This window comes from Teleopsis dalmanni, chromosome X (genome assembly GCF_002237135.1).
Source record: "Teleopsis dalmanni isolate 2A chromosome X, ASM223713v2, whole genome shotgun sequence".
Lineage (NCBI taxonomy): Eukaryota > Metazoa > Arthropoda > Insecta > Diptera > Diopsidae > Teleopsis > Teleopsis dalmanni.
This window is the reverse complement of record NC_051848.1, coordinates 71,729,490-71,745,312: the sequence shown is the minus strand read 5'-3', so window position 1 is coordinate 71,745,312 and position 15,823 is coordinate 71,729,490. Positions and strand designations below refer to the sequence as shown.

The 15,823-nt window shown below is 27.3% G+C and overlaps 1 protein-coding gene across 1 annotated transcript in view; it reads right to left on the bottom strand.

The window, feature by feature from the left end:
- LOC119687471 (neural cell adhesion molecule 1-A) overlaps nucleotides 1–15,823 on the bottom strand; it is a 47,712-nt gene that overhangs the window by 23,567 nt on the left and 8,322 nt on the right. Inside the window, exon 2 of the mRNA XM_038101798.1 lies at nucleotides 2,301–2,645. Coding sequence (XP_037957726.1) covers nucleotides 2,301–2,436 — 136 coding nt within the window. The 5' untranslated portion in view covers nucleotides 2,437–2,645. The remainder of the gene's footprint in view (nucleotides 1–2,300; nucleotides 2,646–15,823) is intronic.

Sequence of the window (15,823 nt, the reverse complement as noted above, 5' to 3'; positions counted from 1 at the left end):
CGACTTAACAGAGATGAAGGCAATTTATGTTCGTACAATAGGCAGATCATATATATAGTTATGAAATAAAATCAATTATTTTCTTAGTTGTAGAGCAATAAATACGTATGTTATTAATATAACACAATATAAGTATACATATTATAGTATTATATTGTGTAAACATCCTATATACCTATATAATTATAAGCAATTACTATCAAATTGTCATCACACGTAGCTGAAACTCTCAGTAGCCAGAGCTATATATATACATGTTAGTAATAATGATATAAATAATCATTATTAATGAATAAATAAATAGAAATAAAAAACCAGTTATTATTAAAATTGATCTAAACATTGGAGAAAATATTTAAAGTCATGCACTTTTGTATAATGCTCTCAAGATTACTGAAAGAATATAACATGGATGAGTAGAAAGATTTTCTCTATCACAAAAGCAGATAATGTATTACAATCATTTGGCAGGAAATTACATTTCCTGCTTTAGTCAATATATCAATGTAGGAAGGGGCGTATGGATTATCATGTAGTATTGAAATTATGGTTAAATTTTGAAAAAAAACAATAAATAAGCAGTTATATTGTAAGGGAACTGAAAATCTATCAGAAAACTTTTTATTAAACTGTTTAAAAAAAGAAGTACTGTTTTCATAAAATGAATAATAATAAATTTTATTATATACCATATTCAAAAATATTGCCTAGAAACGTTGTAAGTTGAAAAAAGACAAAGTTCCACAAATTATGGTAAATTAAAAATTAATAAAAGAAAAGCAGATGCAGTAAATTTAAAGAAAAATTTTTTAATTTTGCATTAACGCTCATAGGTCAATACGTCAATGGCAAAATTAAATGATATTTCGGTACGAGTTGCTTTCTTATCCACCGTATTCTTCAGATTTGGCTCCCAGTGTTTATAACCTCCTTCTAAACTTAAAAAGATAGCTTCAGAGAAAGAGATTTGCATCAAATGATAAAGTGGAATGGGAAAATGAAGTATATTCTGGAGCACTTCATAAATCGTATTTTTTAAAAGGTAACCAAATATTGAAAGATCGTTGGACTCAGTGTATCGAGCTAAAAAAAACTATATTGAAGCATAAAATATGATTTTCCAAAAAAAACACGTCTTTATTACTTAGGTCGGCTACATATCAATCCACCTAGTATATATATACATATAGTTGTTTGGTTGCAGTGGCAGGCGATCAGATAACTTTCCATATACTTCACCTAGTGATGTTTCACTACCACATTTTGCGCAAAAACCCCTAAAAATAGAAGAGTCCAGACTAAATCCATCCTGTCGAATTTAGATAATTCAAAAGGACTCTTGTCTTTACCGATGAACAGTCGGATAAGCTGTGCAGGAAATACCTTCCTAAAAACCATTTTCTTCTGGAGACCAAAGCAGTGCATATATAAATAATTTTTTTTTTTAGAGATATATTAATAGAATAGAAAAAGATTATGTTATTTCACCAATATTAACTGTAGTAAATAACTGTAGTCAATAATTAAACTGAAGGTAAATTACGAAGCTAACTAATGCAATTAGCTTAGGAATTGGTAAAGATTCATTATATAAAGAAATCTACTAATTAGTACTACTATTAGTTTGTAGATAGCATCCATTTCAGTCAATTATTGAACAAGAGAACTTGAATAGTTGATGGAACTTAAACTTAAATTTCTTGCTATTTAATTGAAATATAAACATGTAATGCTCTTGGGTAAGAAGTAAAGGGAATTTATTTATATAGACCACATAATATTGAAATTAGAAATTTATTTAATATTTGATAGATATTAAATATAATGTCTGAGTTTAAGATAATTTTCGTTATGCCAACATTTTAATAGATCTAGGACTTTGGTTACTTCGGATTTTTTTGAATAAATTGCTAATATTTTTGAACTCATTATAGATATTCCCAGTTTATATATTTATTTTATTGATTTATAAAGAACTCATGTAATCAGTTTAGAAATCAACTTGTTTTTTTACTCTTCTATATATGAAAACTGTCTTCAAATGCAATAAAATCTCCAAAATACAATATAAAACACCAAACTATGTGTGAAATTATTTATATCAGTAAAAAAGTATAATTTTATTAAGAATGCATATATGGTATGATTCAACGAGGTGGGTTGAATATATTCATTATTCATGCTCGTATTATGGATGCATTACAAAAAGTGTTTATATAAGAATTAATATTTTTCAAAGATAAAAGCATATGAATATTTATAAAATACGTACATATGTAACAATAAAAAATATAACTTACCATGTGAATCTTTTGTTGAAAGCAATCCAGTGCCATATCCAGATAAACTTAAAGTGTGTAGTTTAGCGGATGCTGTTGATATTAAAGCAAATGTTACCAACATCTGCCTCAAAATGCGATACACTTTAAGATTCATTTTGTTTGATGAACTTATTCAGCGACTCTCCGAAATTTGCTTTAGTGCGTTTATTTTAAAGATATCTGATTTTATGTATAACTTGAACTATTACCGGTGTCCTACATATACACTATTATTGTTCAGACCATATATTATTCTGCAAATTTTTTCATAAAAAAGTTCATTTCACGTTCCAAACAGTGGACATATGAGCTTCTGTCTGGCAGCTGAAAAGAAATGAGAAATTTTATTATTTTTTGTTGAAAAATAAAATTAAAACTGAAATAAAATATAATTTTTTTGTTCTTGTAGTAAAGAAAATATAATTACAAGAGTTTACAATTGAGTGCTTTCAAAAACCAAAGAGTTTCAGATGCGTTAATAATACAACTCACAAATTAATTAAATAAAAATAATATAAATGAAATAAAAAAGACTAAATTTGAAATTTAACAATAAAAAAATAACTATAATTAATTAATTTAATTATTCTATCGTTTATGATTTCGTTCTAATATAACACAGCACATGAATTTGTTAATGAACTTTCATAACAAATTAACGAAACTCTAACTTAGAACAAAACAAGTACGACTTTGCATTAGTTGACTAATGAACACTGACTCTGAGCTTAAAATTTGGCAGGGTACGAGTTGAACCCTTGGTACATGCAGTATCAAAACGTATTTACGTATATTAAAATATAAGAAATAATTCCAAAACCACCGATGATGAGTATTTGGCAATATTCGAAATAGCTGTATGGTCAGCCAAAAATTCAATTATTCAAAATAATTAAAAATTTTGTTATTAAAATTCACTACTGTTTGAAACCTCTCTTTAAATAAAAATGTTGATGATTTAATAAATTTTTTTTTGAGTATGTATAATCGTAAGTTTAAATTGTCTGTAGTTAGGATACAGACAATAGTTATTTGTTTTAAAAAATATTTATTTCTATAAAATACTATCAAAGAAAGGACGAAACTTTCTGTTCGGGTTCTTTTGAGAAATATTTTCTTTTTGTTTCGGCGTATAAGTTAGACTATTTGTAATATACAATCAATAATAAAAAACTTGCAAAAACAGTTTAACAGCAGATTATCCTATCATTACTAGGTTTAGTAAAGGTTGAAGTAAAGGTTGTTATAAGCATAAGAATTTTGAAACACATATTATATATGAGTACTTAAAAATAAAGAAGAATCTGCAGGTACTTAGCGAAAAGTTAAAAATCTATTCTAACACTTTAGGTATAAAGATTGCTTGTTCGACTATATAGTCATGCCTAAAATAATTAACCTTCCTTTGAGTAATAACATTATTCATTATTAATGTTAGTACTGCTTTTCTTGCTTGTGTTTATTTTTCTATTCAAGAACACATAATCCATAAACCAGCTATTCATAAACATGTTTCTTTCTATTCTAATCAGCCCAGTTTTACCAATAACAATCTGTTATCGGGTTTCGATCAGACGCAACATGTCTCTCCAGGCGCCTCTGTTAGAGGTTTAGTGCTCCCTCAACTTGATCACTATAGACTTGGGTCTACATTTAGACCTTCCTCTTCCTTCCATCCTCTAACTGTCGCTCCAAATATCTTTTTCCAAATATTTTTTTTGCTATAGTATCGAAAGTGCTGTACATCTCAATTGCCTACTGAACCTATAGCACCTATTAGCAACTGTAATTGTTCGTCTGATCTACAATGTGAAGGCTGATGAAATCCTTGACAGAATCGAAAATATGGTCTTCAGCTACTAGCTCAATGTACCAGTAGCCGACATATACTTCGTTTTGCCCTCATTCACTGCTAAGTCTATTTTTGTATATTTATGTTCGGTAGCAGCAAACGCTGGTATAACATTACGTTTGCTACGCCCAATGATATCGATATCGTCGGTGTAAGCAAGGAGCTAGACACATTTTTCTAGATAATAATACATCGTTTTAAAGGTCACCTTATCAGAAATTTATAATGTTTTTGAAAAAATTGTTTCGTATTCGAAAAAAAATACAGTCGCATTTAAAAAAAATTGGTTTTTTAAAAGGTTTACAGGTCTATGCGGTCTCAAACCTGTACTCTCGGTAATCAATTATCTCCCAGATCTAAAAAGAGGATTAGAAAGATGATTTTTCTTTTTCTAATTATTACATCTATTAAGCATTACAATGGTAGAAAATAAATCATTAATTAATTCATTTCGAAAAACATTTGTAATTATATATAAGTATTTAATGTTATAATTATTTGTTCTGTATTTAATTTCTAACTATTTACAAGTATCGTAACGGTTATATAAAAATGTACAATCGCAATAAATTAGTATATATTCATTCGTAAATACATCTTCTTTGCAAGAAAGCCTAACAATTTTAATTTGATCCAATTGTGAATCATAAAAAAGTTTGTTATGGCAACAAGCAGTGAAACAACAGCCAGTAGTGGTGAATGTACAAACTTTTTCCTGATGAAAACCAATATCTTTGTCAGTTGATACCACAAAATCTGGCTAATAGAACTGCAACATTGCAACAGTTGTACATCAGTCGTGTTACAAAACAAAATTTGATTAAGCGTAATAAACAACAGAGCACAATAAAATTACAAACAGTACGACAAAACCGCAATGAAAATTGGACCCACAGTACTCTAACTGAAAGGAATAATAATGTAAATCGATAGCTTACAATCAGACCAATGATAAAGTAAAATTCGTCAAAAACTGCAACCTCCAACTTAACATAGAAACCAACCAAAATGTCACAAACGAAACGCGGTAGCTGCAACTTCACAAGAAGAATATTAACTCTCTACACAGGTTTATATATAGCAGATAAAAAATATTCAAAAAACTGTTTTTGAAAACGGATTAGGAAGATTTTGATCGATTTAAAAGGAATAAACTCAAAGGCAATACAGAAATGCAGTTGAAGTCGATTGGAAAATTGTGTGATTAAAACTCATTTTGGATGGACGTTTAAAGTTTTGATTTAAAGAATTTCCTTATTTCAAATAATAAATTTTGGGTTTTATGATTGATATATGCATTATACAATAATTAAGTTAGCAACTGCTTCTATTAAAAAAGAGACGAAAATAATCAGACATTAATTTAAGGCTAAAATATCTTTATTCAGAGTATATTAAGAAATACGCTCGCTCAACAAGCATTAATGATAGGAAGGTATTTCGGACTAGTACTGTTCATATTATTCGGATACTTTAAAAACCTAAGTTATCCGATTATTCGATTAATCAGATTCTCAGAATACTTTGTAAAACTGAATACGAAGAGCACTATTCCGGATTATCAAACCGGTACTTACAGTTTAATACTTTGGTAACACCGCAATCGTCTTCTATGTTTTACTGTCAAGACCAGACTGATTATTTTAACTCTCTCTTAATATCTTGCTTTAGACGTTGCTTTAGACATGTTGCATCATTTGAGTGCTCAAAATATTCACGCAAGTTCTGATTTTGAGTACATCTGTATTTATGTTACTGAGTTCTCTCTGTGCTTAAATTTTCAATAAAAGATGAGAAGACTCAATGATATGCAGACATTTGTATGCAATGTGACCATTTTCCACTAAAAGAAAATCCAATATACTCATTGAGATACAAGAGCTCCCACTAAACCGCTCTCTGAGCTTCGCTAAAGGTTTTAGATAGTTCTAAACTTTGAGTTTTCCTCTATATACGTTAGCACAATGGGCCAATAGGCCTAAATGGATCCTTTAGGGATCGACGGTATAACCTAAGCTAACCATACATTTTCTTTATTTCTTTGTTATTTAGACAACTGTCTCTTCTCTGTTAAGTTAAATTATTGCAAGTTGCGAAATTTTAACAAAATTACTGCGTGAGTGAATTAGAAAGCAATTGATCCCGAGTTAGAGTAAAATAAATATTAATAATTTTAATTTAAATAAATTTTATTATAATATAATATATATTGGAATTTCAATAAATATAATTAATTATAAATACGTGATTTTTTATAAGGTAAGGCCTTTGCTTTAAGCACTTCAGAAGACCTTATCAGTAAGCCTGTTTTAGTACTTGTGCTGCAGTACTTTCTAAAAGCCCTTTCTACGCAGCGAGAAGGTAAGGTCTTTAATTTTGGCTCATCAGGAAGAAAAAGGCGTTAGTAAAAAAATACCAGCGTGAAAGGACTATTTACTGCAGTAAAAGGGTTTTGTACTCCTTATTCCTTCTGGGAAATTTAAATATTTTGTTGTATGAGTGGAGTACACTCATACACTAAGAGGAATTAATTTACTCAGTCCTTTTTATAAACATAATGTTGATAGATGTTTTCAACTTTCCAATAAATACATTTTTCTCAATAACAAATTTAAGATTTAACAAGTAAAAGTTGAAAATAGCAAAAATCATGAAATAATTACTACAACAATAGTAAAGTATTAAAATTGTAAACACATATCATAAATTTATCTTTGTTTATATTCATCTTTATTAGTAAACTTATTAAGAATTATAAATTTTTAGTTGAAATATTTTTAGAATGTTTGTAATCAGTGTCCTTACACGTTAAATAAACAAACATATTTATATTACTGGCATATTATACTTATACCTACACTTTTCTATAATTATACCATATGACTACAATATGGTATCTATACAACATCTATTTAATATAATATAATAGCAAACTTAATATAATTCCAATATATTAATAAAAAAATTTTTAATTTGTGTTTAAAAAATTTAACTATTCATTCAGAAGTAAATATTCTGGGGACCCAAGATGACATGAAACTAAAGATCCATATCCTTCAAAACATATTTGCAGGGTATACAAATATCGTATATGTAAAAAAGCTAGCAGAGTTAAGCTAGCAAAGTAAAAAAAAGCAAGCAGGCATAAGATAAGAAGTAGTTTTAAAAATAGCCCATCTTTTTAAGGATACAATGTTCATAAAAGTATACAATCTTTAATTATACAATCTTCCTAAAAATAATGTCAGGATTTCTTCAGTAAGGTATAAAAATAAAATATTACCATGTATTATAATACTGTAACTACACAAACTTTAGTAGTTAAAGTATGATATGTATCATTATTCAATAGATCAGTTATAATTTCAATTGATCACCATGTATGACAGACGCAAATACATAACTATTACCTTCTGCGAAAATAGCGGCAAGTTAAATGAATAGATATAAGAACCGAAATGGGATGAGAAATTGCAATTTGCAGAAATAATTTCTACTGGATAATTTTCTATACTGGATACACAAAAATCCAAGTTCTTTAAGCATAATTAAAAATTTAAAATTAGACTATTTAACTTCATTGGTAGTTAATTAGTTCTCGCAAATCTCGAAATTTCTTATTCGCAAAAAATAATAACAGATGACAGTAATTGAAGTGTTATATTATATATATCATATATAATATATCATATATATATATCATATATAATTGAAAACTGATTTGTATTATTAAGATAAATAAATACCGTGGTTCTTACGAATTACTTAAGCCTATTGGTCTATTGTGTTGTCATATAAACAAGTTTTAAAACTAGTTTAATAGCATAGCCGTTAGTAAACCCTACGGTGCTCTTTTGAGCAAATTTTCTGAGTTTAATTTATATCCCCTGAAAAGCTAGCCTTTAGCACGTTTAATCCATGAAATGCACGCCTTGAACAGTATCCAAACATAGGTTGTAAACACAAACAAACATATGTTCTTTAACACAACTGCTGTAAATTTCCTTGAATCATGCATTTAATCTCCTAACATGGTTTCTTAACTATCAGTGCTCCGGTTGCATGGGCGCTATAAGACTGCAATCTTTGCAAAGCATTACAATAAAACTGTTACTTTTTTTTCTACGAGTATGTTATTAAAGAGGAATTAACTTAATAAGCGATTCTATAATATTTGGATCTATCTAATTTGTCAGAGAAAGTTTCACATATCTTGTTACCAATGCTTTGAAGAGTTAATATATATGGTAAGATTTCCTTGTTATAAGAGACTTCTCTACAGTAAAATTTTTTGCCATATTATCGGTAAATATTTACTCTTACAATGATGATCAGAAGAGCTTTTGTTAAGAACGATGTTTGGATACTCACATAAAGCGGGTATTACATATCAGACTTAGTCGTACAACTTGTGCGCTGAAATGCGAAATTTGTGCCAAGTCTCATGTGTAATAGCAATATTTGCAGGTCTGACGACAAGTCGGATGAAAATCCAAATATTTTGATCTTTCGTCCGACTTGTTCGTATTTTTTCGTATACAGTCGGATTTTTGTCGGCTTGCATGCATAATTTCATTCTATTTTAAGGTATGGAACCGAAAACTTCGTTTCAACGCATGCATGATTTTACTTTGTAGTATATTTGTTGTTTTTTTTGCGTGGGGCGTGTTCAAAATAATGTCTACTATGTCGGATGTGTAAAAGGAAGTAGAAGCGACGTGGAACAAGTTGTATATCCAAGTCCGATGTGTATTACTCGCTTAAGATGTAAACAAAACTATGACTATTTTTTAAATAGGAACGGTATTGTCACAATAGTGAAATCTATTTTGTTGAAATTATATTTGATCATATATGAGGATGACTTGTTGTACTATATACAATCAAAGGCAGCAATACGATATGGCTGAAAAAAATGTTGTTCATTAAAAATAAAATAAAAAAAGTCAACTTTTAACTGCAATTCACTCTACTAAAAACATTTTAACTAGAGATCTAGAGATTTTACAAACATAATCTTGTACTGGGATTGTAAACGAACTAATCAGTGAATCAGAGTTTGAATATTTGTCGAAATGACCCCATTAATTCGACTAAATTTCATACAACTGTACTTTTAATTATTTATTATTTAAGTAATAGGCTATCAAGGCACCCCGACCTAAAAGATCTATTGTGCGCTTAAAGGTCCAACTAGGACAATTTTAGACTATTTATAAATCTTGTAATTGCTGTGGGCTTAATTTAACCTATTTGACTTGGGACTAATATCCCGCTTCCAAGGTAATCGAGTCAACGTCTTGCTATCGCTGGGCAGTTGCATAGAACATGTTCTGATGTTTCCTTCTCCTCATGACAGAGTCGACTGGAGTCACTTTTTACCACACCTACTGTACTTAGTTAAAACTTAGTAAATTACGAAAATAAATGAAACTTACTATCCTTACTGAATTTAGTTGAAAATTTCTAAGTGGGAATGGGAACGTTTCGCAAAATAAAATCTTAGGTCTTTAGTTGCTTCGATTGAAATTATGACTTTCCAATAAGCAATTTATTGAATAATAATAAATATTATTACTTATTTAAATTTAAGTTATTAACAAACACTATTGAAACAATATTATGAAATGTTTTGTGATGAGGATGTACCCAAGAAATTTACTAACTTGGTTCCAGCACTCTTCCACGGCCCCAAAACGAATACAAAGAAAATTTGAAAATTTCTTGTGATAAAATTGCAATTGAATATATTCCTTAAATGGTGTCTGCATTATTTTTTAAAAAATTGAGTAGGAAAATGTTGTCGTGTTCCTCCGCCAATAAATACAAACTCAACTTTGTTGCACGCAGAGTATTAAAGAATATAAGAATAGAAACACATCAGGTAACAAGGAGCTTTGAAATTCATTTTAGAAATTGAAACGGAAAAGAATCGAGAAAAAATTACTCTAAATGGAAAGGAATTTGTATAAAAATTCCTTGGGGATGTGCAAATTGCTGAGCTGTTATAATTTTCAATGCAAATTTTAAAGAAATTTATAAAAATTGATGAGCTAAAAAAGTTGTGTAAAATATCTTTGGGAAGTGATAAAAATAAATTTAAATTCAATCCTCAAAGTACAATGCATCAATTTAGTAACTAAGATGAATTATCCTTATTAGTGATAGACATTAGTGAAGAACAGTAACACGATTGCTTTTTGTTATAGTAATGGTGCGATGTTACAATAAATCATTTATTTTAATTATTATAAATAGGTTTGTAATTAACTCGAATAATATGCAGCAACCAAAACTATTTTTCATATTAAATCAATACAAAATTCACACAAAATCTATACAAAATCTATACAAAATCTATATAAATCTATATTCACAAAATATTGGTCTCGCCCGTGCGAATCGTAGAGTAATACCAACATGACTTTTTTAATATTATGTTCCTAGATTAGGTTCTATACATAAGAAAGAATAGTATTGAAATTTAACAATTAAAAATTAAAAAATATAATTAATTCAATTATTCTACAGCTGGTTTATGATTTCGTTCTAATATAAATACAGCAAGTGAGTCTGTTAATAGAACTTTCACAGTAAATCAACAAAACTCCAGAAAAAATGCGAACATAAAAAATCAAGTACGGCTTTGCGTCAGTTGGTTAAGGAGCGCTGACTCTCAAATTCAAATTTGGCAGGGCACAAGTTCAATTCCTGGTTCTTGTAGACTCAAAACATTATTTACGAATAATTAAATATAAGAATTATTTCCAAGAGCACTGATGATGGGTATGATGGGTCAGTTAAAAATTCAATTAATTAAAATAATACAAAAATGAATTTTTGTTGTTGTAGCTCAATACTTTTCGGAAAACCCTTTTACAAAATCTATAGAAAAATTACACATATAACAACATTATAAGAGTATGTCACGAGATTCATAAGTATATAAATAGAATTAGATATTATTGAGTACCATTTCAAATTGTAAAAAGGAAATAAAATTTATTTGATATAGATGTATATTATTTAAGATATTTAATCTTATTTCCCTTCTGACATTAAGAGGTCCCCAACGGCTGACATTTTGGTTTTCATTCGAAGTGTGAAATGTCTTCCGTTCGGTTATGGTCTGTAGCAGCATTAAAGATTAACTGTGATCACGGAGTTCCGCTCCGTTTGGAGCCGGTACTCTGTTTATTTCTTATCTTATATCTTGTCTTAATTTGATCTTACATATATAGATATACCATTTGATATATGTTTTATATAATAAGATATTTTGCAAATAAATGTTTACGCTGATAAACAGTTTATTTTCAAAAAATATTATAGGACGAGCGAGGATGGTATACATTAAGTTTAGACCTAATAAGTACAAAATAGAAGTAAACACTATTTTATAAATACCAAGAAAAATAATTTCTTTACATACATTTTTCATCCTTAAAGACTATTTGAAAATATTTTATTTAACATTCAATAATTAACAAAAATTAAAATAATTAACATTTTAATAAAGAAGAAAATGTGTATAAGTGACAACATCAAGCAGCAAAAAATGTTGATAGAAAAAATACAAGTACCAGAAAATAAAATTATTCACATAAACACATATATCTCTAATCTCAATCCATTACATCTTCAACATAGCAATTAGTCACATAAAAGCACAAATCAATACCTCTAGCTGGTTGTAGTTACCACCAAAATTTTAAAAAGATGTTCTAGACAATTGAAGAGGTTTTGAGAACATCTTCCATTTTATCTACCTATCTATCTGTTAGTAGATAATCAAAAAATTATAGTATGTAGTATGAGCATAATTTAATACAACTGTTACTTAACTAATCTGTGTTAAATAATTATTTTTAAATTCTAGATGGTTAGTCAGGAATGTAATGTCTTTTAAGACGTTTTATTCCATTGCTGTCATCTAGTATCTAGTAGTATAATGTAATTACAATCACGTTGCTGTGGTTACTTATTCTGTTTAAAAATAGTTTTAAAAATTTATTAATTTTATTGGACACAAACTTGTCATTATTGAAATTTATTTTGATTAATATCTCTCTCTAAACTTGGAACTTGAGTATTGAAAGTTTGTGCAGCCTTAGCTACTTGTGTGGAAAAACACGATTACTCAACGCTTCTTCTTCTTCTTGACAGGCACTAGTTATAAGCCTGGCACTTGCAGTTTAAACAAATTATATACGGACTATAAGTAAGAAGATAAATATATAAATATAAAACATAAATTTAGCTTTTGCTTATAGAGTAGACAGCTGTGATAATTTATTCTCAATAGATATGCCTGAAAATTTATATATTGTGTTTATGCAAAAAATCTCTATTTTTTTCATTGCTCCGCTTCCATATGAGTTTCCAGATTTATGCCCGATTATAATATGAATAAAATAAACTTTAAAGTATTTTGTTTTGTAAAATTTTTAATTTAATTTTTTTTTGTTTTTGTTATATAGCTGAGCTAATTTAAAATAAAATCTCATTAAATTATTAATTTTACTAACATTAAAAAATATTTCAAAATATAATTTACTATCAATTTGTATGCACTTTGTTTTTGATTTGCTCTACATATAATTCGTGGAAAACTACAAAGTTTATTATTTTATCATAAATTTTAGTAATTAATTTTTTACATTCCAAAATATTTTGATTTTCATATTTGTTTATTTTTTTTGCGGTTATAAATTTAATTTAACACAATTCCCAAGTATAATGTGGAAAATTTAAATCTAGTGAGCAATTATTTTGAACTAAAGTGGTCTTTCCTTAAATCACTCGAGATCCCGTGGGACAAAATTAGATAAGGAACAATCATAAACACACCACCACGTCGCTAGAGGTTAGTCATGAATTATTCATGAAGTTAGTATTTAAGTAAAATATTTAAATTTATTATATAAATGAAAGCTGATTTTAGTTCATATAAAAATAAAAATAATAAATGAATAACAATCCGATATTTATAAATCTTTAGTACGTGCAGAAATTGTGGAAGAAATCTTGTAAGGAGTATCCGCAGAGGGTATATATATGATAATACATGGAACTTGTGTAAAATGGTTTTAAAAATTTTAGTAAAAATTTAATTAAATTTTTTACGGCCCATGACAAACAAAAAATCTAAAAAATTAATGTCGAAAAAGGGATAATACAGAGAACATTTTTAAATCAAATAATTTAATTTTTAATTAAGTGAATACTTGGGCCGACCTTAATTCTATTTCGGAAACATGTGTCAAAATCCATCCAACTTATATTAAAGAATAATTTAATAATATTTTTTATTTATTTATAATTTAAATAATTTAAAATAATTGTAATAATTTAAATATAATTTATATAATAATTTAATTTGAATTATTTTAATTTAAAGTTTTCTCAGTTATGGTTATTTATAAATAACAAATACAGTAGAATAATATTAATATATATAGAATAGAATAATATTAGAATTATATAATATGTAATAATAATTAAAAAATTTATTTTTAGTTTTATTAAAAATCTATGATTTGTTTTTGTAATTTTTAATTATTATTTGTAGAATTAACGAATATATCACAGTTATATAAATAAACTTAACTATTATAAATAGCTGTTTTTTCATATTTAAACAGTGACGTTAATATAGTAAAAATTTAATAAAATTAGTCTTATTAAGAGCAGTTTAATACTTTATTAAGAGTTAGCATTAAAATTTAGTTGCTAATTAAATTATAAAATTGATTAGTGCAGTAATTACAAAATAACATTTAAACTAAATATTTAGTTTAATTTATTAAGAACTCTATTATTTAGATAATAAGCATTTTTGAGCTTTCTAAGCTTTCTGAGAAACTATGCAATTTAGTAAGAAATATATATATTAAATCGTAATTAAATTAATATTTAATTAAATGGTATTGTTAAGTAAAAATTATTATTATTTATTATTATTTTATTTATTTATATATATTGATTTAAATACGTATAATTATAGTTATAACACAAAAAAAATTTTCTTCGTATGGAATTTCGTATGGAGAAGATAAAAAGGGTTCATTTTTATATGTGTATTCCAATTAGAATACCAGATTAGCCTAAATAAGATATAACAAGATAATATTAATTTATAAAATTTTTGTGTTTTAAAACGTCACGGTTAATAATATGTGATATTGTTACAGTTTTTAAAAAATTTTAGAAAGTCAGTTTAATAAAGTAAGATGTTCCTACTGAAAGCAATGCATATATTTAGAAACTTTTAAATAAATAGAAGACCCCCACTTCGAAATTAGAGAATAAATTTCCACAGTGATTTTTTAGATCCATGCTTGAAAAAATTAAGCATGGATACTCATGCAGTTTAAAATTAACAAAATATTTTGATAAAATTATTTATAATTCTCATGTAGTTTTCTTAATATTGTTTATATATAGACTTTAGAGATTACTGAATATTGTTACATTTTTAATAGAATTTTTTGACTTATAAAACATAATATTGGGTTTCTTTTTTTTAGTCTACGATATGTCTACGAAATATGGTCCTACACCTTAATCGTTATATTGATTTAATGTAATAACTTAAAATTTATTGAGTTATGATTTGAAAAATTTGTTTTAACTTTGATAAATCTTAAATAAATTTCGACAAAATCAATTTTTATTTACGTCTAGAGCTCTGTAGCGATATACAGCTCTGACGTCAGAATATATATATATACATAAAATTTCATCGATTGAAATGCATAAAGTATTGAAAACGCACATAAATAGATCTGCATTAGAAACCTTTATAGTATCTCAGTTGGGTAGGAGAAGGGTTTTTCTATTCATAAACAATATTTTGTAGAATAAAATAAGGAAATAATAATGAAATTCGGAGAATGGAATATTTATTAACTTGAACTTTTCAAGTTATGCTTTTATCGGTGAGTTGGAATGAAGGGTTTATCGAAAATAGAAAAGCTATTTATTTTAAAATATTTAAAATTGTAAAATCAAAGGATATTTTTTTTATGTTTAAAATTCTGTTAGCGATGTTAGTTCGACTGTTAGGAATAGATAAATATTAGCCTTTCTATTTGAGACTTACAGTAGTCGAATAGTGTTTAATGACGTAGTATTGGCTTAGTCATAGTTTATGCTTGGTTCACAACTATTTTTTGTCATTCTAGTTACCTAATTTGGAGACCTAATAGGTATGAACAGTTCATGATTAAAATTAATGAAGCTATAATCACAAGAAAAAGCTCGTTGGACAGAGAACTTCGTGTTAGCATCGAACCGTATCTCTCAACAACTAAAGTCTATACCTTTTAATATTTCTATAAGCCTCTAAATTATGTTTAGGTATTATAATACATACATTCCTGTATTTCAAAAATGGAACCAACAACGATTTTATTATATGATAACGACAATCATATCTAATACCGTCTGAACAGATTACTGCGTTATGTTCCATTCATTGTGCAAGACTTTCGATATCGAATAAATGCGTCACAATAAAAATTGAACACTAAATTAAAATGTGATAGGAAAGGGGGAGGAAAAGTGTTGCCATACTTTAACAAAAGAAGAAGACACTCAAATGCTATGTAAGTGATTTGACCCAAATTATTGACACAACAAAAAGTGC